The sequence below is a fragment of the Saimiri boliviensis genome, chromosome 9, assembly GCF_048565385.1.
Source record: "Saimiri boliviensis isolate mSaiBol1 chromosome 9, mSaiBol1.pri, whole genome shotgun sequence".
In the NCBI taxonomy this organism is placed as follows: Eukaryota; Metazoa; Chordata; class Mammalia; order Primates; family Cebidae; genus Saimiri; species Saimiri boliviensis.
In genome coordinates, this window is record NC_133457.1 from 94,324,723 (window position 1) to 94,350,892 (window position 26,170).

General features: G+C 46.7%; 1 protein-coding gene across 3 annotated transcripts; it reads left to right on the plus strand.

Moving 5' to 3' along the window:
* Positions 1–8,715: 8,715 nt before the first annotated feature.
* LOC101045331 (signal-regulatory protein beta-1) lies at positions 8,716–25,885 on the plus strand. 3 transcript variants are annotated; one of them, XM_039479812.2, is made up of 6 exons: positions 8,716–8,867; positions 10,163–10,516; positions 15,337–15,654; positions 16,241–16,573; positions 21,429–21,543; positions 22,175–25,885. In XM_039479812.2, exons 1-5 carry the CDS (start codon positions 8,795–8,797, stop codon positions 21,539–21,541), a joined length of 1,191 nt encoding a protein of 396 aa, XP_039335746.2. In that variant the 5' UTR covers positions 8,716–8,794; the 3' UTR covers positions 21,542–21,543; positions 22,175–25,885. The 3 variants fall into 3 exon arrangements, with proteins under 3 accessions (XP_039335746.2, XP_074262441.1, XP_074262442.1); XM_074406340.1 differs by lacking the exon at positions 22,175–25,885 and having other exon boundaries at positions 21,429–22,132; XM_074406341.1 differs by lacking the exon at positions 22,175–25,885 and having other exon boundaries at positions 8,717–8,867; positions 17,770–21,510.
* The last annotated feature ends 285 nt before the right edge of the window (positions 25,886–26,170 follow it).

Genomic DNA, 26,170 nt, shown 5'->3' on the forward strand with positions numbered 1-26,170 from the left:
TTCTTCTTCTTTTTTAACTTTGCTCTTTTCACCCAGGCTGGAGTGCAATGGCACAATCTTAGCTCACTGCAACCTCCACCTCTCAGGTTCAAGAAATTCTCCTGCCTCAGCCTCCCACGTACCTGGGATTGCAGGCGCTTGCCACCACAGCACACCCAGCTAATTTTGTATTTTTAGTAGAGACAAGGTTTCACCATGTTGGTCAGGCTGGTCTGGAACTCCTGATCTCAGGTGATCCACCTGCCTCAGCCTCCCAAAGTGCTGGGATCACAGATGTGAGCCACCACCCCCGGCTGACTAAACCTCTTTTTTTTTTTTTTTTTGTAAATTTTCCAGTCTCAGGTATTTTTTTATAGCAGTATGAGAACAGACTAATACAATATATATTATACATAATTAGCTGGTCTTTCTAAGGATAGTTGCCCCTTAAAGGAAAGCTCAGTTTTGTCCAGCAGTTTCCCAAATTTTAGAATTTCAGATCAAAATGTGTTGCTTTGTGAGCATCAATCCACAAAGTGTCATCAGTGAGTCGTGAATCCCTCTCTTGCATGTAACAACTGTTCATGCAATTTTCTTTGGCAGGATTGAACTCATTCTCATGTTCTTTTTGGTACTGAGCAAACAGGAGTTGGTCACAAATGAAAGTACAAGTCTGAATTACATGCAGTGGGAAGCAGCTGCAATTTTAACAGCATGTTATGTAATTTTATGCAAAAAAAAAAAAAGAAGAAGAAGAAGAAACTACTTATGCAAGACTGCCAATGCTGTGACCTGGACCACCTGCTGTGAAATAGGTGGTCACAGTTAGAGACAGTTACCTTTTGTTTTATTCTTGAAACCAGAATCAAAATCTCCATTCAGTAGGTTAGGCATATCTCCATTCTAAAAACAGATGGTTGGAGAGAACAGCCCAAATAAAGGCAAAAAGGAAAGGGAGAGCTGAATTCAGGACTCACCCTTTTGAACCCTGTGAAACCTCTGGAGTCTGAGGAACACAGTGCATTCATGCTGAGCCCAAGAGGGAAGGCAGCGTGTTCAGGGTTGGGAGGCCTCTCTGAATCCTGCTGACTGTAACATATGTCTACCTAAAAGAAGAAACCTAGGTAAAATTAATATAAGTATAGGGTCTATTTGGGCCAAATTTGAAGACTGTAACCTAGGAAACACCTCCAAGTCACTTTAGAGAATAAAGAGCGTACTTCAGCTTTTAAGGAAAAAGGACAAACCAGGGCAGGGGATGACTACAAAAGTTTTTGTCAGGAATTCTCATTGCTTTACAAAAATAACATTGTTGAGTAACCTTTATATATTATTTAGCTATAGCGTATGACTTATGGTGTCCACATATGGCATTGTTACATTAATTTGTTGCTACTTGGGGCATCAATCTGTCCAGAGTCCACATGGCAAGCAGCCTCAAGAGATGATTACTTCACTGAAGGAGGGAAGGGCGACATGACTGCTTTCTCATGCCAGTGGCTCTCTGGGCCTGGTCATTGAAAGGAGCATCGCATTCCTCAGATTAAAAAGGTTTTTGTGCAATTTATATTACAATACATATGTACCCAGAATTTATTTAATTACCTGTTGGTTTTTCCTGCTGTAATCTAAGGATAGCACTATGGTCTCTAAACCTAACACCTGCTCAGTACATAAGTGTTAACGTACCTTTTCATTTCCATCTGAGCTTTGTGGGTGCCTAAATCAGCACATCTCTCCTTTCTTCCTTTTTTTCCCTATTTTGGGATATTGCCTCTGGGAGCTATCTATGTCTTCAGTTTCTTCTCTTGTTGATAAGAGGAAAAGAAGGAAGACGATGTGACCTCTAGGCAGCAGCCTCTCCCTGGGATGGCCCTGAGGACAAACAAGGTCCCCTGTCATCAGAGATGAACAGAAGGTGCATGGTCCCGTCCACTGCCCACTCAGTCATGACTGCGCATGCAGTTGCAAGAGGAGTCCACAGTTGGGTGATCTGATAATTGAAGACATTTTTTACAAAACCAGTATCATCATAAACTTAATGAAATTTAAAATTTTTATACCATTAGATTTCATAAAACTGTTAAAATAATTCTCTCACATCATCTAAAATGGAGCGTACATTCGAATTCCCCCAAATTCCTCTAAAACCGTTTTTCTGTGTACCAAATTTGGTTTTAATTTATCTCTAAATGTTTGATAATATTTTTCTAAGACACATCTGTACCTCGAGAAAACTTTTGGGTGTTTTAAAATTATGAATTCACTGTCCTCAAATAGTTTAGGGATATTCACTTTATTCTTTTCATATTGGGTGAGTTCTGGTAACTTGTGCTTTTCAAAGAGTTTTTGGTCCATTTTCTCTGTGTTGTCACGTGTGGAGTTGTTCACAATATCTCTTACAACCCTCTTGGTGTCTGCAGGGTCTATAGTGATTGCCTTTGTTTCATCCTGATATTTAAAAATGTGCCATTTCTTTTTTCTTCTTCATCAGTCCTGCTATAATTTTTCCCACTTTCTTTCCTTTCAAAGGATCAACTGTTTCCGTTCTATTGTTTTTATGTTTTAATTTCATTTATTCTCCGCTGTCTTCTCTTTTTTACTAATTCTGATCTCCAGCTTGCTTCAGGTTTATTTTGCTCTACTTCTTGTAGTTTCTTGAAGTGAGCATTTTTATTATTGATTTGAGACTTTTCTCTTTTCTGTGTCATTTTTTTGGGTCACATTCTATGGCTGGGAGCTCATATTAGGGGGTGGGTGTCCCAGGTGCCTGGCCTCAGGGCTGTTCCTGAGTCCTCAGGTCCCTAGTCAGTCTGCCCTCCTTTTTCACCTTGGAAGTCCTCCTATGCCTGCTTCTCATGATATTTCTAGAGTTCCTAGTTGTATTTCTCAAGGAGGAACAGGAAGAGATGAATCTGCACCATCTGTCTGAAGTTGCATTTGCTTTTTAGACTTTCATCCACCCACTGGAGCTCCAACCAGGGCTGCCATTTTTGGGTGCTTCCAGTGTGCTGGACGTAACATACTTGCTCATGTGCTATGGCTGGAGATGCAATTTAGGTTGTCTAGGCTGGTAGGCAACGTGCAAGACGCCTTATGTGATGTGCTGCAGCAGCAGCGTGGCAGCCTAGTGAGACTACGCACCAGGGTGTGGTGATTTTTGTCATTTGACCCACAGTCATTTGGCCAAGTTTGTGCAAAATTTACTTTCTCTTTTTTACTTTGTCTTTTGGTTTGGGAGGTTAGTTATAGAGATAATCAGCTATGCTGCTGCAGCTGTCCCCAGAAACCCAGAATATGGCTGATGATTTGTAACTGCTTTGACCCAAACGTTCCCTCCCACATCTCAGGGTCCCACAACTTCCCCATCAGGGACCTAGCCTAGCATGGCAGTCCTTTGAAGCTGAGATTCATCCACCTCTGTGTTTCTGCTTCTCTTAGACTGATCCCTAGCCCAGTCTTCTATTCTTCTGCCCTCTGGCTCCTTGAGGTGACAATCTATACTGCTGCCAAGAAGTCCTCTGGTTTTCACAGTGAGCCTTAACTCATGATCACTTACTCTTAGCTTCTCGTTGTCTTTCCCCAAAGAACCAATGCCCAGCAACAACCATCAAACACCTCAGTCCTCATAACAACTGTTTCCCAATTCAGTTTCAAATGCCTGATGCTGAAGAATTTCCTTCCCATTTCATTGCTAGTGAACGTTTTCCTAGTGGCACCATAGCTGCAACTCAGGGCCTCCCCAGCTCCACTCACTACCAGCCCTGGGGTCTTCATTGTCAGCTGATAAGTGAGTGGTCATGTTCCAAACTTGCATTTTAGAGTCTGCTTTTCCGACCATTTCCATTGTCAGTTTTGCTAGGAGGACAACTGGAGGTGGATACAGAAATGCAGGGAGCACCCCAGAGTGGTGTCAGGGTCGACATGCCTGAGAGAGGGAGGCACAAACGCAGGACGACAGATGTGCTGAGCCACAGTGCAGACAAGACAAAGACCCAGCTGCTTCTCCACGGAAGCCAAGGGCTAAGAGGCTCCTTTAGAGTTTTTTTTTTTTAATTGAGGAGAGACGCATGGCCTTTCTATTTTCAATTCAGCCAGTCTTTCTTATGGTCTGCCCCCTAGAAGGAGGAGTGAACTTGGAGAATGCAACTCTCCTGAAGGGAGACCAAGTCCCAGAGAGCCACCCAGCTGGGAACTGCTGGCCTCCACCATTCCAGCCACAGATGCTGAGATCTCCATACCTTCCTTAAGGACCCACCAGCACCATTTTATTTCCCAGAAAACATATAGGAAAACAAAAGTAAACATATCTTCATTTGTTTGCTTTAAACAGAAAAAAAAAATTTCTCATAGTAAAAATGCAGAGAATCCAAATGTGTGCTTCCTCAGATCGGACTGTCTGTTCAACAGAGAGATTTCAGATGGCACGTGCTCTGGGGTTGAGGTGAGCTTGATGTCTGAGGCCCTCCCAAGCATGAGAGTCATGCCAGGGTGTTCTAGCCAGCACAGTTCGTTAGGTCCCGCCCCTCTAGGGCTTCCCCAGGTCTTGAGAACATGGGGTTATCCCCCAGCCCTGGGGTTAAGCAGGGTGGCCTGCAACTGTTCTGAAGCTATCCTCAAGTAACTGAAAATAATGTTAGCTGCTTGCTGCATGTAGAATCCAATCATTGGGAACCAGGTCTGATACAAAGAAAGTGAATTTATTCCGAAGCCTGCCTGGGGAAGGGGCACAAAGTATCCTGCCTTTAAATGTGCCACGTCCCCTTTGAAGCAGAGAGCAGATGCTTTTATAAGGTGCTGGGGACGGGGGCAAGGGAAGGCGGCCCTCTGCTAGCCGGGTGACTTAGCTACCAGACTGCTGAGTTGGCACCATCCTGTGCAGAAGTAAGTTGTAAAAGTGGCCAAGCGGTCATGCTTTCCATATGCCCTCCTGGTGGATCAGAGTCTGGAGGATACCGGCAGAGGTGACATTTCCAGTGTGTCACCCCTCCAGGAGAGGTCTGTCTCGGAGCACACAGAAAAAGTTGCCCTGCAGGGAATGTCTGGTGAGGGAAAGGTGAAAGTTGTATTTGCATTTCTGAAGGGCTAAGTAGGAAACCAGGAGCAGAGGGGAAGGAGAAAGAAAGAAAAGAGAAAATCACCTGCCTCTCAGCAAGCTGGGGGTGCTCAGTTACTGTCTCGCCACCTGCTTGCCCTGCCATAATTGTTCCTATGACCCTGGGAGGATGGACTTGTCTTGTTCAAAAGGATACAGTCTCAGGAATCATCCTAACGGACATAATGATGGGCTTCCCTAGGTTTGGATACTAGTAAGCTTGTGACCCTCCCTAAATTCTCTGAGCCTCAATTTCCCCTTCAGAATGGAATAATAATCCCTGCCCCACTGCCGTGTGAGGATTAAGGGAGGAACACAGGTGCCACCCGTATAAATACCTGAGTACATATTCTCTCCATCTCTTCCCTCCAGGAGGACAGCCTGGCAGCCTGGGACAGGGTAAGGGAAGGAGGAACCTCTTTCCCTGGCTTCTGTCTTGGGTGGGAGCTAGGGCAACCCGGGCAGGATGCAGTTACAAAAGCTTTAGAGCATTGACAGTCCCAGGTAGCCTCAGATGGGGTAAGTGGGATTCTATGAAATGGCGTCCTGGGTAGCCCCCTTGTAACTTTTCCTGTCTCCTGATTTCCAGGCCTGGCACTGGCTCCTCCTGCTCCACTCCTCATAGTGCTCCTTCTGGGCCCCAAGGTGCTGTTGGTGGTTTGTTCTCTGTCATCTATGCCCACTGGAAGCAGAAGGCCTGACTGTAAGTGGTCGGGGACGGGGGGTGCAGGCCTGAGCAAGGGCTGTCCTGGAAGGGCAAGACCAAAAGAAGAACCCAGCCAACCTATGCAGCATCAGGGTCAGTGGGGTTTAGAGAAGGTGACAGAGCTCCCTCGGCATCCTCAGGAGTCTCAGAGAATCCTCTAAGAAGGACCCAACCCCCAGGAAGTGTGTGAGTGCTTAAGGAGGTGAGCTATAGCAAGGGTGTTCACAGGTTTTTACAGCACCCCAGGGGTTCCATGAGGAGGCAGGACGAGGGGCCTGAATCGTGGACAACTGAGTGGGTGGTCCCTTGAAGGCCATCTCTAGATTATTTGATGCTGAGCTCCATGGACCCAAAGGAATCCCCACTATAGAGTCATGTTGAGAAACCACAGATGGGCAGCTCCTAGGGCTGTACCCATTCTGATCCTCTGTGTGCCTGAGTGGAAACAATGAGGGAAGGGGCATCGGGACTCAGAAGGAGGGCTGAGCTGGCAGAGTCCTATCTCAGAGCTGCCTGTCCGCTTGCAACAGGCATCCCAGGAGGAGACCACCACTGCGAATATACCAGGCTCCCAGGAAATGTTTCTTAAATGATGAGCAGATGATTAAATATGGATGGTACCCACAGCTGTTTCATACATCCCTGACGTATTTTTATGGATTTACTTCCCTTTTGCTATCTTTACAAAGTTACTACATATACTAATTTTAAAGACCTTTTTGTATTTTATTTTGTCACATGTCGTCAGTTGTGAAGTTTTTTTGATTGCTGTTTTTTGACATATTGTTGTTCTTGGATTGGTTAGATATGTCTCATGGATCTGCTGTTCCCCAGATCTTTAGCTATTCCTGTTTGCACTGCCGTCTTGCCAGGAATAATGCCCCACCCCACGCGATCATGTGTTGTCAGGACTTCACGGAGCATGGCACCTGCCACAGCTTCACTGTGGGGTCTCTTCCTAATTGAGGCTATGGCTTCTTTTCTGCTTCTTCCTAAGGGATGTCTCTTTTTTCCTGTGAGAAATTTCATAGTGCAAACATTGAAAGTAAAGTCTGTGGAGTGTGGCAACCTCTGCTCTAGTTCTAAAAGCTGAGTGATCTCGAGCAAATCCATTGCTCTCTGTGACACTCAGGTTCTCTTACCTGTAAAAGGAGGTAGGTTAGTGGCAGTGCTTACCAGCTGGAGTGAGAGTGATGAGTTAATGAGATAACTGACATAAAACGCTTGACACCATATCTGGGGCACATTTATCTCCAATAAATGATAGGTGCTACTATTCCTTCATGTCACATGGAGACTATTGTCTTGTTTTAAGTGTACTTCGACATGGATTAACATAATTTTATACTTTTCCATTTTCATTTTTGTGGGTGTGAAGTAGGAGGGGAAGATTTCACCCTGTGCACATTTGCCACATTGAACAGAACTTTGAATGAAAATATGATAACCTTTACAATTTCATTTGACAATTACTCATATCAGATGAAGGATCTAAAACCCAGCATGTGACAGAGAGGCTTCCAGACAGGTCTTTCTTAGTCATAGATGATGCAAGAGAGACCATTTCTCCTAACAAGGTGGCTGTTCTAAAGCACAACTGTGGCAGGAAAGCAGGGAACGCTTCCCATAAAAAATAAAAATAAAAAAAAGATTGTCACATTTTTTGGTTAGAATTAATTATGAGTCAAGCATTCATTAAGGTTTACATTGTTTCCACCACATCTCTACAAGGTGTATGTTGGTGCATGTTATAACCTCTATTTACACTCAATCAAAATAAAACTCAGAGAAGTCAAGTGTCTTCTTGAAAGTCACACAGCTGTAAATTGTGAGAGAACAAATTAATCTATGGATTATATGGAGCAGGATGCAGAGAATCCAAGTGAAAGCAATTGATCTCCGTGTGGCAGGGGTAGTCCAAGTACACCATATAATCTGGGTCTCAGGGGGCCTGGGTTGCTGGGAGAAAGCCATGCCAGGCTTTGAGTTTCCCGTCTTCACCTGGCACCATGAGTTTCAGTAATGACCCACTGGGTTTCAGGCGTGGTACAGTCATTATTGTATCTAATCTCCACGATAACAGTGCAATGAAACAATTATAATCCCCAGTTTAGAGAACACTGAGCACACATGGCTCCAGTGACTTCCCCAACTCCTCAGCACACCCTCTTGGTCAGGGCATTTATACTTCCTCTCCCCCCGTTTCCCGTCTGAACACAGTGAATGAAGTACGTCCTCCGTGCAGAACAAAGAGTATTAAAGTTGATATGATGGCCTCAGAAACCTGTCCGCCGTATTCTCCCGAATCATAGACCTACCCTGTTTTTAAAAACCACATTCCTCACTTCACTCCATTCACCCCACGAAATGCATGCTCACTAAACTAAAACTACTCCCTCTCCTGGAAGAATTCGGGAAATGATTCCGTCTGCCGGATGCTGGCACATGAAAGTGCCGAAGTCCAGATTAGACTGAATTTGGGCTACGTTTCACCAGTCATATCAATAAAAGGTTAGAATAAGGACTCATTTCAAGAGCAGGCTCGTTTCCTCTTCAACATCAAGAGGGTCCTGTGATCCCCCCTCCTGCCCCCTGCTGAGTAGCACTTGGTTGAGGCTGGCATAGAACAAAGCCACAAGCCAACCACATCCTAGGGTCTTGAGATGGAGTGTTTAGGGCACAGCTCACAAACACAGATCTTCTTGGCACAAGACCCCCGACTGGCAAATCACCAAGAAGACCCTGTGGAGATAACTCAGGCCTCAGCTGAGGAGGAAGCATTATTTCAGATAAGCTAAGTCTCCTGCAAATGGAGCATGAGTAACCGTGTTTTGTAGCTGCCTGCTGTGCCCGATTTGTATGTCACAATCTAGAAGCAAGACTGTGACATCCCCCACCATCATAGCCACTTCCTCTTGAATCAAGGAGGAAGGTCTTGTCTTCTCTCTTCAGAGCGGAGCCTGGCATCTCCCCAGCACAGACGTTGAACAGAGCAGGCTCCTGAGGTCTCCAGGATGCCTAACCCGGCCTCCTGGCCCCACCCTCCTGGTCCCCTCCTGCTGCTGACTTTACTGCTGGGACTCACAGGTGAGCATTGCCTTGAGCTAGAACCCTTTCCCTTGGCCTGCAGGGCCATGCCCTGCCCCTGGACTTCCGGGAATTCCAAACAACCACAAGTGCTGCCAAGGAAGACCCAAGATGGGGCCTAAGAGCAGGAAACCAGGGAGCTGAGCACTTTCTCTGTGGGTCAGCAGCCGGCTACCAGAGGCATGGATCACAGGATGATTGAATCACCACCACAATTACTTACGTTTTGATAATATTTCATTTGACAAACACAGGACAATCATTACTTAAATCTTTACCAGTCTTGAGACTCTGGGGCCAAACAACCTACCCAAGGACAGAGTGAGCTCAGAGACAGGCTGAGAGCTGTGTGGCTCCAGGCCCAGCCTTCTGTAACCACCACCCAGAGGAAGTGAAGTCTGAAATGGTGCCTGCCTGAGTAGGGCAGGGGTGCAGTGTTTCCTGGGGATGTTTAGCCACTGTCCTCCTTAAGGGTGCTCCTTACTTTGTCCTGTATCCCTTGGTCCTCCTCTCTCCCCTGTACCTGATTCTTACCACCCATTTCTCTGTGGCCTCCTCCTCTTTAAGCAGTGCCGCATTTGCTGCCTACTGGGTCCATATTCCTTTCTGAGGGCTTCCATAACAGTGTTGCAGGCTGGGAGGTGAAAGCTACAGCACTGTTAACAATAGCAAAGACTTGGACTCAAGCCAAATGCCCATCGATAATAGACTGGATAAAGAAAATGTGGCACATTTACACCACGGAATACTACACAGCCATAAAAAAGGATGAGTTCATGTCCTTTGCAGGGCCATAGATGAAGCGGGAAACCATCATTCTCAGCAAACTGACACAAGAACAGAAAACCAAACACCCCGTGTTCTCACTCATAAGTGGATGTTGAACAGTGAGAACACATGGACACAGGGAGGGGAATATCACACACTGGGGCCTGTTGGCAGGGGTAGGGGAGGGATAGCAGGGGGTGTGGAGACTGGGGAGGGATAACATTAGGAGAAATACCTAATGTAGATGACAGGGGGATGGATGCAGCAAACCATCATGGCATGTGTATACCTATGAAACAAACCTGCATGATCTACCCATGTACCCCAGAAATTAAAGTATAATTTTAAAAAAATACAATCTTATGTTACAGGCCAGGTTGGGAGAATTAAATTAGATAATACATGTAGTGTGCTGAGCTCAAGACTGCTCCTTATGTGCACCCAGTCAATTAAAGCCTTTGATAAACATGGGGAAACATACAAGATCAAGTCAGGATAAATACACGACTGCTTTGTGCTCCTTTCAGGAGTGGCAGGTGAGGAGAATGTGCAGGTGATGCAGCCTCAGAAGTCCGTGTCCGTCGCAGCTGGAGAGACGGCCACTCTGCACTGCACTGTGACCTCCCTGGTCCCTGTGGGGCCCATCCAGTGGTTCAGAGGAACTGGACCCGGCCGGGAATTAATCTACAATCAAAAAGAAGGCCACTTCCCCCGGGTAACAACTGTTGCAGACCATACAAAGGGAAACAGCTTGGACCATTCCATCCGCATCAGTAACATCACCCCAGCAGATGCCGGCACCTACTACTGTGTGAAGTTCCGGAAAGGGAGCCCTAATACGGAGTTGAAGTCTGGACCAGGCACTGAGCTGTCTGTGCGGGGTGAGTACAGTGTGGGCCTCTTTTGTCCTCTGGTGTGTGACAATAAGTCAATAATTACATTATCCATTCTTAGAACAACAATCAGGTGGTGGGTGCTCATTTTTATGATCTGATGTCAGTCCCATCTACAGACCACATGAGTTGAGGCTTGGAGATGTCATGGTAGTCGCTTGAGGCTCCCTGTCTTGTAAATGATGGGAATGACTGTGTCCCTAGTCTGTGACTCTACAGCTCTTTGTCTTTCCAAACCTGGCCCCGCCCTTTGGTTCCACAGATGAGGGAACTGACAAGCTGAGTGACTTGCCCAGGCACAGGCTGGACCTTGCCCTCTGCCTCCGGGGAGTGCTTGCCCCTCAAGGTGGCCAAGTCCCCTCTTTATGCACCAGGCACTCACTGCGGACCCACTGTGAGCAGGATCTGCCTGGGTGCTGTGCACTCAGCAGTGAATGAAACCGCCAATAGCTCTTCCCCCACCAAGCTTACATCCTCTTCTCTTGTAAAGAGGGGAAATCCATCCGGGGCATGGAGAGGGTAAATCATGTTTTCTTTATTTAATCTTCAGAAACATCACACGGGAACATTCACTGTTTAATCTGATGGGCTGGTGGGAATAGATGCCCATAAGTTTGGCATTTGCTGTGGGTCCACTTGGGAAACCCTTGTGTGATTCGGGGACTGAGTCACACAGTCCCCATGGGCTCTGAGCAGAGCTGTGTCATCTCAGAATGTCCCTCCCCTCAGGAAAGACGTTCCACATGTGGGTGACTTAGAGGTTCCCCATATAAGGCAGCAATGATGTTTATTTGGGGTTTCCTGCCAGAGGCCCAAGAGCCTCGTCCTAACTCCTGAATCCTGGAACGTCGGCACAGGAAGGACCTTCAGACCATCCAGCCCAACCATCTTCACACATGGGAGACTGAAGCAAAGAGATGACAGGGTCCTTGTCCATGGTCACAGGGACAGTTATTGGCAGAATTGGAACCAGCGTCCGTATCTGAATCTAGGCAGTCTCCTTCCTTCTCTAGTGTTTGTTAGACACCATCACCATAGAAGGGCCTGGTGCATCGTAGGTGCTAAATCAAAGCTCCCCAAACAGAACCACGGGTCAGAGAGCCAGCATGTCTCTTTTTCATCAGTTTCTCAAAGGTTTGGAATGCTCCTCACATTCAGACACGAAAGCCCGCTGGTGATTGAAAAACTTCTCCCACATGGAAGTCCTGTCATTCTGTATCACGATTCCACATCAGGACATAGAGAGCTGCTCCATTTTTTTTTTTTAACAGCTGAAAAAACCTCCCATTGATGGAAATATCAAAATTTATTTCACAGCCTTCTGTTGATGGATATGTAAGTTACTCCCAACCTTGAGTTACTAAAACAATCCTGCAGTGGATGACGTTGTACCTGTGTGAGCCTACTCTGGTGGGAGATGCCCACTGGAACTGGCATTACTAGGTCAGAGCATAGTGTGTTTTAATATTTGAGAATGTTGCCTAATTTGCATCCTAGATGATGTGGCAATGAGGGCTCCCCACAACACTTGAACTTAGACAGGGAGGGAGGGTGGCTTTACCCTGACTGTGCAGATCATACAGGCAAAAACACTGAAGTTTCCGGAATGTGCCTCCCCGGCCCAGGCAGTCACAGCCAGTGGTGGCTCAGGTGTGACTCAGATCTGCTGACTCCTAGTAAAGTGCTCACTCCTCTTTGCCATGCTCTCAGCCTAAATGATGAGCCAGGTGAGAAAAGAGGTAGGTGGGGAGCAGCAGCTGTGCCAGAGTCTCCTTATATCCTGTGCTATGAGGGAGGAGCCGTTCGCTACCTCCTTTAAAGATGAGGACACAGACTCAGAGAGGAGACCTGATTTGGGAGCAGGTCAGAGCCAAGGCTTGAACCCCTGCCTGACTCACAGCCCTTGTCCCTGCAACACTCAGCTGTGGTTTTTCGGCTCATGACTGAGCTTCTGCAGAATGGTGGTTAGGAGAGCACGGGCAGGATACCAGCTGCCTGGCCACTTCTGGGCTCTGCCACTTCCTGGCTCTGTGACCTGGGACAAGGTACTTCACCACCATAGGCCTCGATGTCCTCACCTGTTGATGGTAACACTGACCTCACAGAGTGGGCAGAGTCTGAAGGAGTTAAATCATGTAAAATACTTAGGGCATCACCTAGCACCCAGTAAATGCTCAGTAAATGTGAGCTGTGTTAGGGTGAAGCCATGTGACCTCAGATAGGTCTGTGCATCTCTAGGCCCCGGGTATAAATGGGGTTAGGGTTGGGGGTCCAGTGGCCTTCAACCTTAGCTGCTCATTAGAATCACTGGGGAAACTTGCAAAACAAAAAGTTTACAAACCTGGACCCAGGATTCCCCCCTAAAATGCCAGTTTAATTGGTCTAACATGGGCCTGGGCATCTAAAGTTCTTAATGACTCCAGAAGATACTCATACAGAGCCACCTAGCAAAAGTGGAGCCCCAGGCTTGGGGGCTTTGAGAATAGCTTTTGGGGGCATGGGTCCTTCAAAACAGACATGCTGGGAACATATCAGGAGGCCCCACAAGCCTGGACAGGACCCTTCCCGTGCTACTGGCCTCGGGACCCAAGACAGGAGACTTGGACAAAGCTTCGCTCAGATCCAGCCTCAGTGCTGGGGAACCTTCTGTCTTGAAAATGTTTGTATCTAATCGTGTGCTGGAGTCCCAGCAAATCCTCACTCCTCAGTCCCAGAAGCCTCCCTGCCTCAGCACTCCCAGATGTCACTGACATATCTTTTCCCTCCGTCTTCCAAAATGCTTCCAGCTTCACTTGTGATCTTATTCGAAAGCCAAATCACCAAAGGTGGTGGTTGCTGCTCCTTTTATCATTTGGGGTTTTTTTCTGGTTTCAGTGAGCAGGGTTGGAGCCCTTCCTTGGTGTTTCTGCTCCTCTTTGTTCTGTTGCCTAAAGAATAGCTATGAAGCTTCAGAAGCAGCGATGACCAAACCTCATCATTACCGTTGCAGGGGTTATTTATTAAGCACCTACTACATGCCAGGCTATGCACTTGAACTTACCCTCACTCGTCTTACCAGGGTGGGGTTTTGATCTACTTTTGGACCTTGGCCAGCAAGCATCCTTTCAGAGTGTCACCCTACAAAAGGGCTCACACGAGGACCCCCTCTAAGAATTAGAAGGAGGATTAAAGAGCTGAGAGGTACAGAGAGAGCAGCCGGTGTCTGGCTGCCAAGAAGCCCTCAATAAATCGGAACTGAAAACAGCATCTCGGCCCTCTAGGGACACCCATGCTGCTGGTGTCTCAAAGACTTGACATCTCAAGTGACACCCTCCTTACTGTGCCCTCAAAATATTTCACCCATGTTAGAAAGCAAGTTAATATTTGCAAAGGTAAACGTGTAATACGTGCTTTCTGGAACGACAGCAGAAGGTTCAAGGTAGCAGTTAGCAGTTTGCAGACATCCTTAAAGCTCATCTACAGGGAGAAACCACCCTCAGTGCTCTGATTCTCCAATTTGTTTGCTTTCAGGACCCAGAATATGTTTCTGCCTGTTGAGGTGGCCTGGGTCTTTGTCTCTTGTCATGAATTAACGATGAAAAAATTAACCACCTATGGCTTTCTTAGTACTCCGTGATGGTTGGTTTTGACCCAGTCTTGACCTAACTGAAGATCCAGATTCCAAAAAAAAAAGTCCTCTTTTCAAATTAGGCCTTGCAGGAGATTAGGCCTGCTAACTAAAAACACGATTGTTAGAAAGGCCAAAGGAAATAGCATTTATTTGAAAAATAAAGAGTTGCAATTTGGAAGCACTGAGTCGGTGAAACCCTGAATAGTGTCCCATGTGGCGATGCAGGAAAGGTTTCTTACAGGGGACTTTCACAGAGGTTGTTTTTGGAAACAGTTCATTGGCTGGTCAAAAAACCTAATCTGTAAACCCGTTCTCATTGGTTATTTAATTAAAGTACTCCAGGATGAGAGAGAGGTCAACACCCGCAGACCTTGGCTTCACTTGTTATCCAGGTCTAGAGCAGCATCCTGTGGCTTGACCTCTAGCAGCTGTGAGTGCTATGCTCTTACAAACGCTTGGCTCCGTGTTAGAGCTTTAGCCTTAGTTAATGCCTTTTTGACAGACTGAAATATTTGTGAAAAGAATAAAAATAAGGAATAATTCACATTCTTGTAATAACCAAAGAGAGACCTCTGTATTTGTAAAGGCTGGGTTAAAGATAGATCTGTGTTTATTTTTGAGAAGCATGTTCTAGTGTTTGATCCAGAGCAAACTGCTTCCATTGCCCACACTTAATCCTGGCGACATCCCAGCAAGTAGAAACGCTGTCCTCCTGTTTTACAGGTGAGGAGCTGGGTATGCCAGGCCACGCCTCTCCTGGGCTGAGCAGCCTGGTTACAGCTCTCGAGGTAATACCACTTTGCTATTATTCTCCGCATTGGCTTCTAGAAACGCCCTCTCTGAGGTTGCTGAGATTTTGGCGAAGGCCAGCTAGAGCCAGTTAATAACACGGAGGGACACTAATCATTAATTTTGTTCCTATGCCCAAATTGGTGGAAATCACCCTGTGTGGAGATGACTTTGAACTCAGGCCTGGGCTTCCCTCTGGGCCTGCCCCTACTCACGGTCTGACCTGGGGCTGGTCCTCTTCCAACCTTTGCATCCTGCTCTGTAAAATGAGAATCAAAGAACGCCATCCTCTCCACATTATTAGAAGGATTAAAAGTAATGTCCATGAAGGTTCTTAGCGTGTCACACACGCATCGTCAGTGGTGGTCATCTCGGTCATGTCGCTGTTTATTGATGCTCCTTTTTGTAGCCAAACCCTCCGCCCCCGTGGTGTCAGGCCCTGCGACGAGGGTCACACCTGAGGACACAGTGAGCTTCACCTGCGAGTCCCACGGCTTCTCCCCCAGAGACGTCACCCTGAAATGGTTCAAAAACATGAATGAGCTCCCAGCCCTCCAGACCACCGTGGACCCCGCAGGAGAGAGCGTGTCCTACAGCATCCGCAGCACAGCCAGGGTGGGACTGACCCGTGGGGACGTTCGCTCTCAGGTCATCTGCGAGGTGGCCCACGTCACCTTGCAGGGGGACCATCTTCGTGGGACTGCCAACTTGTCTGAGGCCATCCGAGGTAGAGGACCCTCACTCCCAGCCCAGGCCCACACCGGGCTGCCAAGCCCACTGCCCACTCCCCAGGCCATTGCTCCAGAGCTTGAATCACCTAGAATCTAATCCCTAACTGTGCTGCCCCCGTCCCATGCACCTAGGTGTGCCGGTCACTTATCATCATTTTAATGGCAGCTGTCCGGGGACCAGCAACCGTGTGCTAAGCTCTGTGCTAGAGTTTCATTTATTTCACCAAGAGCAACTACAGTTAGTGAGCACCTCCTAGAAGCCAAATCCCTATGTGCTTGGTAATTTCACTGATTTTGCTACAGTTCTTACATTCTAACTGTATGCCAGGGGTTGTGCTTGTAAATTTCACTCATTCTTAGTCTAGTAGGAGCTATCAGTCCTTGGGCACCTGCTGTGTACGAGGCATTGTGCTTAGTAATTTCACTCATATGCAGAGAGCACTCTCAATGCCTGAGCACCTGCTGCCTGCCTAGCACTGTCCTGGGGACGCCCTCACCGTGGTGCTGGGAGCTAAGTTATGGAGCCCTCCCTGTGACCTGCCTGTGCCACAAGGTCAGAGTTTCTGCCCTGTGCTGTTTCAGTTCCACCCACCTTGGAGGTTACTCATCAGCCCATGAGGGCAGAGAACCAGGTGAACGTCACCTGCCAGGTGAAGAAGTTCTACCCCCAGAGCCTACAGCTGACCTGGCTGGAGAACGGAAACGTGTCCCGGACAGAAACAGCCTCAACTCTCATAGAGAACAAGGATGGCACCTACAGCTGGGCAAGCTGGCTCCTGGTGAACTCATCTGCCCACAGGGATGGTGTGGTGCTCACCTGCCAGGTGGAGCATGACGGGCAGCCGGCGGTCAGCAGAAGCCTTCGCCTGGAGGCCTCAGCCCGCAGGAAGGAGCAGGGCTCAGATGTCACCCATGGTGTGGTTACTTACCATTTTTAAATTTTATCTTTTTCTTTGATGTTAAAAGCAATATTCATGCTTATCATAAATTAAGCTAGAACTCTATAAATATAAAGTAATTTTTTTTTTTTTTTTTGAGATGGAGTTTCGCTCTTGTTACCCAGGCTGGAGTGCAATGGCGCGATCTCGGCTCACCGCAACCTCCGCCTCCTGGGTTCAGGCAATTCTTCTGCCTCAGCCTCCTGAGTAGCTGGGATTACAGGCAGGCGCCACCATGCCCAGCTAATTTTTTGTATTTTTAGTAGAGACGGGGTTTCACCATGTTGACCAGGATGGTCTCGATCTCTTGATCTCGTGATCCACCCGCCTCGGCCTCCCAAAGTGCTGGGATTACAGGCTTGAGCCACCGCGCCCGGCCATAAAGTAAAATTTTAAAGTCAGCATCATTCTCCCAAATCTCACACTCCAAGAATCATCACTAGCAAGAGTTTGAGGTACAATCTGACAGATTATTTGACATAAATATATATCAAATGAGGAAGGAAGGAGGCAAGGGTATCATCTGTTCATCGCATCCTGCTTCTGGCTTTTTTCCTCTGACAGTTGTTACACCCCCATTTCTCATCAGCCCACCCTGCCTCCTCCCTACTCCTTCTGACCTCTGCCTTATCTGTTCCTTCCTAAACTTTTCCATTAATATCTGTGACCTGCCCCCAGCAGATTCTGGCAGCTACTGTATGAATTCCAGAAAGACAAGTGGAGTTTAAGCCTAGACCAGGCCCCCAGGTGACCATGAGTGGTCAAAGCATGGGCCTCCTTTGAGTCCTGATGGTGATCTTTGACCAATAACAATCACAACGGCTCTCTGCAGGTCTATTTTGTGCAAATTTCTGTTCTTCTATGATCTCCTTTCCTGCTTCAACCCCCCAGTGTGTCTGGAGTTTTGCAGAAGGGGAAACCAGGACATGGGAAGCAATGGGGGATATTGTTGAAGACAATTAGGTGAAGGCATTAGACCAGATGGCTGGTCTAATCTAATCAAGGTAAGTCTGAGGTCCTGAGGACAGGGTCACTACCAGTCTATATCGCGAATTCATGCTAATCTGGGAAATGTTCTCTTTCTGCTGGGCATTGTACTGAGGACGTGAATTTGACCAGGGTTCCCCCCAATAGGAGCAAAATATATCTTATTTTTCTCTCATGTAACACCAGGGGATTCTCTATTCCAGAAGACTTTTAGAAGGCCCCGGTTCCTTCCCACATGCCCTGTGGCATAGGCTTTATCTGCTGGGTCCATGCTGGATCATGATTTGTCCATGTCTCTGCCTGCTGAAGAGGGAAGACAGGAAGTGGAAGACAAATAAGGTCCCCTGTCATCAGAGATGAACAGAAGGTGCATGGTCCCGTCCATTGCTCACTCAGTCATGCCTGCACATGCAGTTGCAAGAGGAGTCCACAGTGGGGTGATCTGATAATTGAGGACATTTTTTATAAAACCAATATCATTATAAACTTAATAACATCTAAAATTTTTATATTTTATATTTTTATATTTTACATCATCTAAAACAGAGCATACCTTCCAATTTCCTCAAATTCCTTTTGTAACCGTTATTCTGTGCACCAAATTTGGTTTTAATTTATCTCTAAATGTTTGGTAGTATTTTCCTATGAAACATCTATACTTCAAGAATATTTTGGGGTGTATTAAAATTATGAATTGACAGCCAGGTATGGTAGCTCACGCCTGTAATCTCAGCACTTTGGGAGGCCAAGCCGGCTGGATCATGAAGTCAGGAGTTCGAGACCAGCCTGGCCAGCATGGTGAAACCCCATCTCTACTAAAAATAGAAAAATTAGCCAGGCACATTTGTGGGCACCTGTAATCCCAGGTACTAGGGAGGCTGACGTAGAATTGCTTGAACCTGGAAGGCGGAGGTTGCAATAAGCCAAGATCGTGCCGTTGCACTCCAGCCTGGGCAACAGAGTGAGACTCTATCTCAAAAAAAAAAAAAAAAAAAAATTATGAATTTATTTTCCTCAACAGTTTAGGGCTATTCACATTATTCATTTCATATTAGGTGATTTCTGGTAACCTGTGCTTTTCAAAGAGGTTTTGGTTCATTTATCTATGTTGTCGTATTTCTGTGTGTGGAGTTGTTCATGATATCCCTTCTAACCCTTTTGGTGTCTGCAGGGTCTGTAGTGATAGCCCTTGTTTCATCCTGATATTTAAAATGTGCCATTTCTGCTTTCTTCTTCATCAGACTTGCTATAATTTTTTTCCATTTTATTGTTCCTTTCAAAGGAACAACTGTTTCAAATGCTTTTTGTGGTTTTTTTATGTTTTAATGTTATTTATTTCTACTCTCTTCTCTTTTTTTAAAATTCCTGTCAGTGGGGGTTTATATTATTGAATTCAGACTTTTTCTTTTTTCTGTATCTTTTTTATTTTTTTTGTCACATTCTATGGCTGGGAGCTCATATTGGGGGTGGGGGTGGGATCCCAGGTGCCTGGCCTCAGGGCTGTTCCTGAGTCCTCAGGTCTCTGGTCAGTCTGCCTTCCTTTTTCACCTTGGAAGTCCTCCTATGCCTGCTTCTCGCGATATTTCTAGAGTTCTTAGTTGTATTTCTCAAGGAGGAGCGGGAAGAGATGAATCTGTACCATCTGTCTGAAGTTGCATTTGCTTTTTAGACTTCCATCCACCCACTGGGGCTCAGACCAGGGCTGCCATTTTGGGGTGCTTTCAGTGTGCCTGACGTCGCATCCTGGCTCACGTGCTAAGTCTGGAAATGCGTTGTAGGTCGTCTTCTGTGATGTGTTGCATCAGTGGTGTGGGAGCCTAGGGAGAGACTGAGCACTAGGGTTAGGTGAGCGTTCCTTTTCGACTCATAGTCATTTTGCAGTTTGGCATTCTCTCTTCAAGGAGTTTTAGAGCCTGGATTGTATAGAATTTACTTTTCCTCTTTTGTTCCTTCTTTTGGTTTGGGGAGGATATTTATAGAGACAAGTAGCTGTGCTACTGCAATTGTCCCCAGCAATTCCAAAGTCAACTGACAATCTTTGAGTGCTTTGACCCAAGTGTCTTCTCCCACATCTCAGGGTCCCACAGCTTCCCCGTCAGGGTCGTATCCCAGCGTAGCAGCCACTGAAACTCAGATTCATTCTCCTCTGTGATTCTGCTACTCTTCTATGATGCCTAGGAACCAATCCTCTATTCTTTCTGCCTTGTGGCTCCAAGAAAGAAGAATCTACAGTGCTGCCAAGAAGTCCTCTGGCTTCCACACTGAACCTTAACTCATCCTCAACCACTCTTAGCTTCTCACTGAACCTTAACTCATGATCCATCATTCTTAGCTTCTCATTGTCTTTCTCCCAAGGGTTGATGCCCAGCAACTGCTAAAACCTTAGTTCTTATGACCACCGTTTCCCAACCCGTTTTCAAAAGCCTGATGCCAAGGAATTTTCTTCCTGTGGTTACACTATCCCAGTTTACTGCCAGTGAAAGTTTTACCAGTTGCACCACAACAGCAAGTCAGGGCTTGTCCAGCTTCACTCACCACCACCCTGGGGGCCTCATTGCCAGCTGATGAGGAATCAAATCCCAAACTCATATTTTAGAGTTTGCTTTCCAGACCACTTTTCAAGGTCAGTTTCTCTGGGAGGCCAACTGGGGATGGATACAGGAATGCAGGAAGCATCCTAGAATGCCATCAGGGTCAACAGGCCTCAGCAAATGAGGAGGCAGGACTGTAGAAGGAGGGAGGTGCTGAGCCACAGTGCAGGCAGCACAAACACCTGCTGCTCCTGCAGAGAGGCCAAGGGCTGTAGGGTCCTGCAGAGTTGTTTTAAATTAAGGGGAGGGGCTGGCCTTTCATACTCCCAATGCACTCAATCTTTCACGTGGGCTGCCCCCTAGAAGGAGTAAGCTTGGGCAGCGCAGCTCTCCTCAAGGGAGAGAAAGCCCCAGAAAGCCACCCGGCTGAGAACTGCTGGCCTCCCACACACCAGTAGCCACAGATGCTGAGGTCTCCATTCCTTCCTTAAGAACCCACCAACACCATTTTATTTATTTTAAAAAATTAATACTTTTGTTACTTTTAATATCCCAAACCCCTTATTTAAAAAATGCAGAGTCCAAACATGTGCTTCTGTAGATCTGACTCCCTGCATCCAACAGAAGGAATTCAGATGACATCTGCACTGGGGTTGAGGTGTGATAGATGATGCCTGAGGCCTTTCTGGCCATGAGGCCCATTCCCTGACTCACCAAGGTACAAGTTTCAGTAGGTCTTATCGCTGGAGGGCTCCCTGAGATCATGAGACTATGGGGTGAAGAATATTGCATTCTCATGATCAGCATGCGATTCTGTCTCTCTGAATCCATTCTCACACCACCTGCCTACCCTTCCTAATCATTCCTATGACCCAGGGGGGTTGGACTTGTCTTGGACTCAGGAGTCACCCTTGGGGACATAGTGATGGGCTTCCCTAGGTTTGGATCTTACTAATCACCTGATGCTCCCTAAACTCTCTGGCCTCAGTTTCCCCATCAGAATGGAATAATAATCCCTGCCCCACAGGCTTGTGTGGATCAAGTGAGGAACCCAGTTGCCACACATATGAATACCTGAGTACACGCCTTCCCCACCTTTTCCCTCCAGGAGGATAAGCTGGCAGCCTGGGACAGGATGAGTGACAATGAGGAGCCGCTTTCCCTAGCCTTTGCTTTTGGCTGGAGTCAGGGAAGCCAGGGCAGGATGCAAGCTCAAAAGCTTCGGAGCACTGATGTGCGCAGGCAGCCTCAGATGGGGTAAGCGGAGGCCCCAGGTGGCCCCTCCCATGGCTCCTCTTCTTCCCTGATTTCCAGGCCCAGCACTGGCTCCTACTGCTCCACTCCTTGTAGCTCTCCTCCTGGTCCCCAAGGTACTACTGGTGGTTGGTGTCTTTGCCATCTACATCTGCTGGAAACAGAAGGCCTGACTGTAAGTGTGGGAGAGGGAGAACTGACCAAGGCTGCCCCAGACGGACAAGGCCAGCAGGAGGGCCCAGCTCACATGCCGTGCAGCTTCAGGGTCAGTGGAGTTTACAGAAGGTGACAGGGCTCCCTCGGGATATTCAGGAGTCTCAGGGAACCCTGAGACCCTGAGACTCTCAACCCCCAGGAAGTGTGCAGAAGGTGAGGTGCCTCAAGGGTGTTACAGGAGGTGGGATGCTTCAAGGAGGTTCAAAGGTATCCCCAGTGCCCTAGGAGTCCCATGGAAGAGGTGGACAGAGGGGGCGAAATGAGCGACAACTGAGTGGGTGGTCCCCTGCAGGCCGCTGCTGGGACTCCATGGGGTCAAAGGAATCCCCACTGTAGAGTAATGTTGAGAATCCCCAGTTGGGCTGCTCTGAGGGCTGTTCCTATTCTGACCCCTTGTGTGCCTGAGTGGAAGGGAGGGAGGCAGGGGCATCAGGACTTGGGAGGAGGGCTGCGCTGGCAGAGTCCTATCTCAGGCCTGCCTGAGGAACAGGCATCCCAAGAGGAGACTAGCACCAGGGACATATCAGGCTCTCAGGAAACATTTCTTGAATGATGGGCAGATGACTAAATGTGGACGTGTTTTCCCACAGTTCCTTCACTCCTTCCCTGCCGTGTGAGATCCTCGGTCTCTGCTGCCTCCCTCCTTCCTCTAGAGGCTCAGCCTGAGAGAAGGAGCTGGTGAGAAGACTCCTCAGACTGAGCTCCAAATGCCTCCCTTCCCAGGACATCTGCCTGCCCACAGACTCCTGTCGCTCCTTCACAAGGCCTTGATGCTCCAGAGCAGGGTCTTTGTTCTTGGTCCTGAGCAGGGGACATGGGATTGGGCTGGAGGCACTGACTCATGGCACCTCCCTAGAATGTGAGAAACACGCCAAATCTGAACACATCAGGACTCCTCCCATCCATCGCCTTGGGACTGACTTTATACCACAGACTCTCTCCAGGCTCTCAAGAGTTACGTTGTCTTCTGGATTACTGCCTACCCCAACTCCCCAGCCTTGTTGAGGTTCTCTGTTGCCTCCTGCATACACATGAACCCCTGTAACAATTTTAAGAAAAAATGATTCTCCTTCCTCTTTGTCCAAGTGTCCTACCCCTCACACGCAAAAAGAAAGCAGCTCTCCCTTCCCTCTCTGTGATGGGGACACTAGTTCTCCTAGCATCCTGCAGCCTTCCAAGCCCTGCTGCTCATGGTAGAAATGCTGCCACAGTCCAACATCCTGGAGTCCTCCTTGACTTCCCTTTACATCCCGTATTCAATTCTGCCTCCAAAATGTTTATATCCACCTATGTGAGATGGTAAATGTTTAACAGTAGACTTTCTGAAAGGGAAAAATCAAAAGCTGTTTTGTCATGCTTGCCAATCTCTGTAGTGTAATAACTCCCAACATGGCCAGTTTCAAGCTACCAAACGTCAAACAACCAGATTGCAGAATTCCTGTAATTCAACAATGGTTTTCCGGGGCCAGTCCAAGCCTGCTGCAGGACCTCCTGAGTTACAGCCATAATCTGCCACTTCTCACTTCCGCCACCCCTCCCTGTCTCAGCCAGCATCATCTCTTTTGGGACCACTCCTCTGGCTTTCATTTTTCAGCCATAGCAATTCTTTGGAAAAGTCAAATCATATCACTTCTTTGCTTCTTCCCCAACGCAGCTGCACGGCTCCCTCTCTCCCTCCTTCAGGTCTCTGCTCAATGTCACTTTATTAAAGGCACCTTCTGTAAACTACCCTGTATAAAATATTATTTCTTTTCTCTATCCCAGCATTCTAATTTCTCTTATCCTAGTTAATTTTTCTTTCGCCCTTATTTCCATAAGTATTAACCGAATACGGGCAGCCCTCGCTTTTCATGGCAGTGCAGTATTGCAAAAACAACTGTGCAACCTGAAACCCAGGAAAGCAATCTTCATATTCAATCAAAAAAGTGATCATTCTGAGACCTTTAACTTTTTTTGTCAAAATATTAGAAAATCTTACACTCTCAGTTACAAATGTAGAGGGCAATGAAAATATAAAGAAATAAATATTTATTTGTGCACTGTAATTCAAACTATTAGAAACACTGAGAGTTCGAGCGTTGTTTCTTAGTAAAAATGTATCAAGAGTAGTTGAAAGAGTGCTTGCCTTCTTTTTGTGTATTTCTGATATGGAATGATATGGTTTGGCTCTGTGTCCCCACCCAAAGCTCATCTCAAATTGTAATCTGCACATGTTGGGGGAAGGGGCCTGGTAGGAGGTGATTGAATCATGGGGATGGACTTCCCCCTTGCTGTTCTTGTGATAGTGAGTTCTCACGAGATCTGGTTTTTTGAAAGCGTGTGGCATTTCCCCCTTCATTCTCTCTCTCTTTCTCTCTCTCCTACCACAATGTGAAAAAAGTCCCTGTTTCCTTTTCTCCTTCCATCATAATTGTCAGTTTCCTGAGGCCTCCCAGTCATGTTTCCTGTTAAGCCTGTGGAACTGTGAGTCAATTAAACCTCTTCTCTTCATAAATTATGCAGTCTCAGGTAGTTCTTCATAGCAATGTGAGAATGGGCTAATACGTGAAGCAAGCATCATTTCCTTTTTTTTTTTTTTTTTTTTTTTTTTTTTTTTAGATAGGGTTTTGCTCTTGTTGCCCAGGCTGGAGTGCAATGTCACAATCTTGTCTCCCTGCAAACTCCACCTCCCAGGTTCAAGTGATTCTCCTGCCTCCACCTCCCGAGTAGCTGGGATTACAGGCATGCACCACCATGCACAGCTAATTTTGTATTTTTAGTAGCAACGAGGTTTCACCATGTTGGTCAGGCTGGTCTCGAACTCCCACCCTCAAGTGATCTGCCTGCCTCAGCCTCCCAAAGTGCTGGAATTGCAGGTGTGAGCCACCGCGTCCAGCCATCAAGCACCATTTCTGTTATACTTTGGTGTTCTGCCATCTTTCTAAGTTTGAACTAGCTTCCAACATCTTATCTCTTGCACTTTTAATGTTACGAAATCACTCCAGAAGACCCTCTCATGTGAAGTTTTTTGCTGGTGTTTCAACCTTTCGGACATCTTCAGCCCTTTTATTCCCACCCCTCTCCCATTTGTGGCAGTTTGCCTTTACTACATCCCTCTGGCTGCCTCTTGGAAGTTCCTGTGTCGTGATCTACATTGCCGTGGTCAACTATTTGTACTTCTAGAATTCCACTCACATTTAATTTGAACTTCACAGGCAGCATTTGCACTTCTCATTTCCTCACGGCACCTTCATCTTGGTTGTCAAATTCCTCTTTCAATTATTAATTACTGTAAAATGTCACGTGGGCTCATGTCACTGGGAGACAAGAAGGCAACCCAACTACGGCTTTGCTGTTTGAGTAGGAGATTCATAGGAACCAATCAACAACAGACTTTGAAAGAAGCAACATGACTGGTTACTGATGATGATGAGCTTTTGTTATTTCCATGGTGATTTGTGGACTGAAGAGCTCGCCCAGAAGTTTGTACTCTATGCAAATTACAGTAAATTTACTATGGCACCTAAATTTTGAGATTTGTGTTGTGCGACTGATATTACTCAACTAAACTGTGGTAAGTTAAATGCATGCATGTCAGCACCAAAGTGAGAACTGCCTGTATTTGTCTGTCTTACTCAAATAGAATGTCAGTTCTATCAGGGGGTCAGGGAGATTATCTGTATCCTCAGTTGCCAAATCCGTGTTTGCCATATGATAGGCTGTCAATGTTTTTAAATGAGTGAATACATCATTGAGGCCATTGGTTTCTACTAGGTGTTAGATTTCAAAAGAAAACTTTCTTCATTTGATCTCTTGGCTTGTGTGCTGTATTCTCAAGCTCTTTCTTTAAAAACTACTCTCTCTCCTTTCTGTTTAAAACATTCCATCAAAGATTCAACATCCTCTAGAAAGTAAGAAAATGCTAAAAAGAAAAAAAAAAGTCAACCCCAAAACCAAAACCCACAGTGACTGAAGTCCATCAAAGGAGTGCAGGAACCAACTAAAAGAGCTCCCAAAGGCTAATGCTGGAACAATTTCAGCAAAAAAAAAATAAGTAAAGTAGTAATGAGTTATAATCCAAAGTATAAAATAAATATCTGAGTCCATACTGATATGAATAAATAATTGAATAAATTAGTGGGAGAGAAGAGAAGACTCCCCAGTGCAGAAGAGTCCCAGATAATTTATTTATACACCCCATCCTAAAGGAGGTGGAACCTAAATTCCACTCCTGAAGTGTGGGCTGTGCAGAGCGACTTCTTTTCAAAGAGTGCAGCAGGGAAAAAAGGAGAAAAAATAACTTCACAGCGGAAAAACCTGACAAATACCACGTCAACCAGGGATCAAGAGTTCATCAACGGGCCGGGCGCGGTGGCTCACGCCTGTAATCCCAGCACTTTGGGAGGCCGAGGCGGGTGGATCATGAGGTCAAGAGATCGAGACCATCCTGGTCAACATGGTGAAACCCCGTCTCTACTAAAAATACAAAAAATTAGCTGGGCGTGGTGGTGCGTGCCTGTAATCCCAGCTACGCAGGAGGCTGAGGCAGGAGAATTGCCTGAACCCAGGAGGCGGAGGTTGCAGTGAGCCGAGATCGCGCCATTGCA

Excerpts from the sequence above, each read along its gene's own strand:
- LOC101045331 (XM_039479812.2), top strand. The coding sequence starts at position 8,795 with ATGCCTAACCCGGCCTCCTGGCCCCACCCTCCTGGTCCCCTCCTGCTG. Across the intron at positions 15,655-16,240 it reads CTTGTCTGAGGCCATCCGAG|TTCCACCCACCTTGGAGGTT; the intron begins GTAGAGGACCCT and ends GTGCTGTTTCAG. Across the intron at positions 16,574-21,428 it reads GGGCTCAGATGTCACCCATG|GCCCAGCACTGGCTCCTACT; the intron begins GTGTGGTTACTT and ends CCTGATTTCCAG.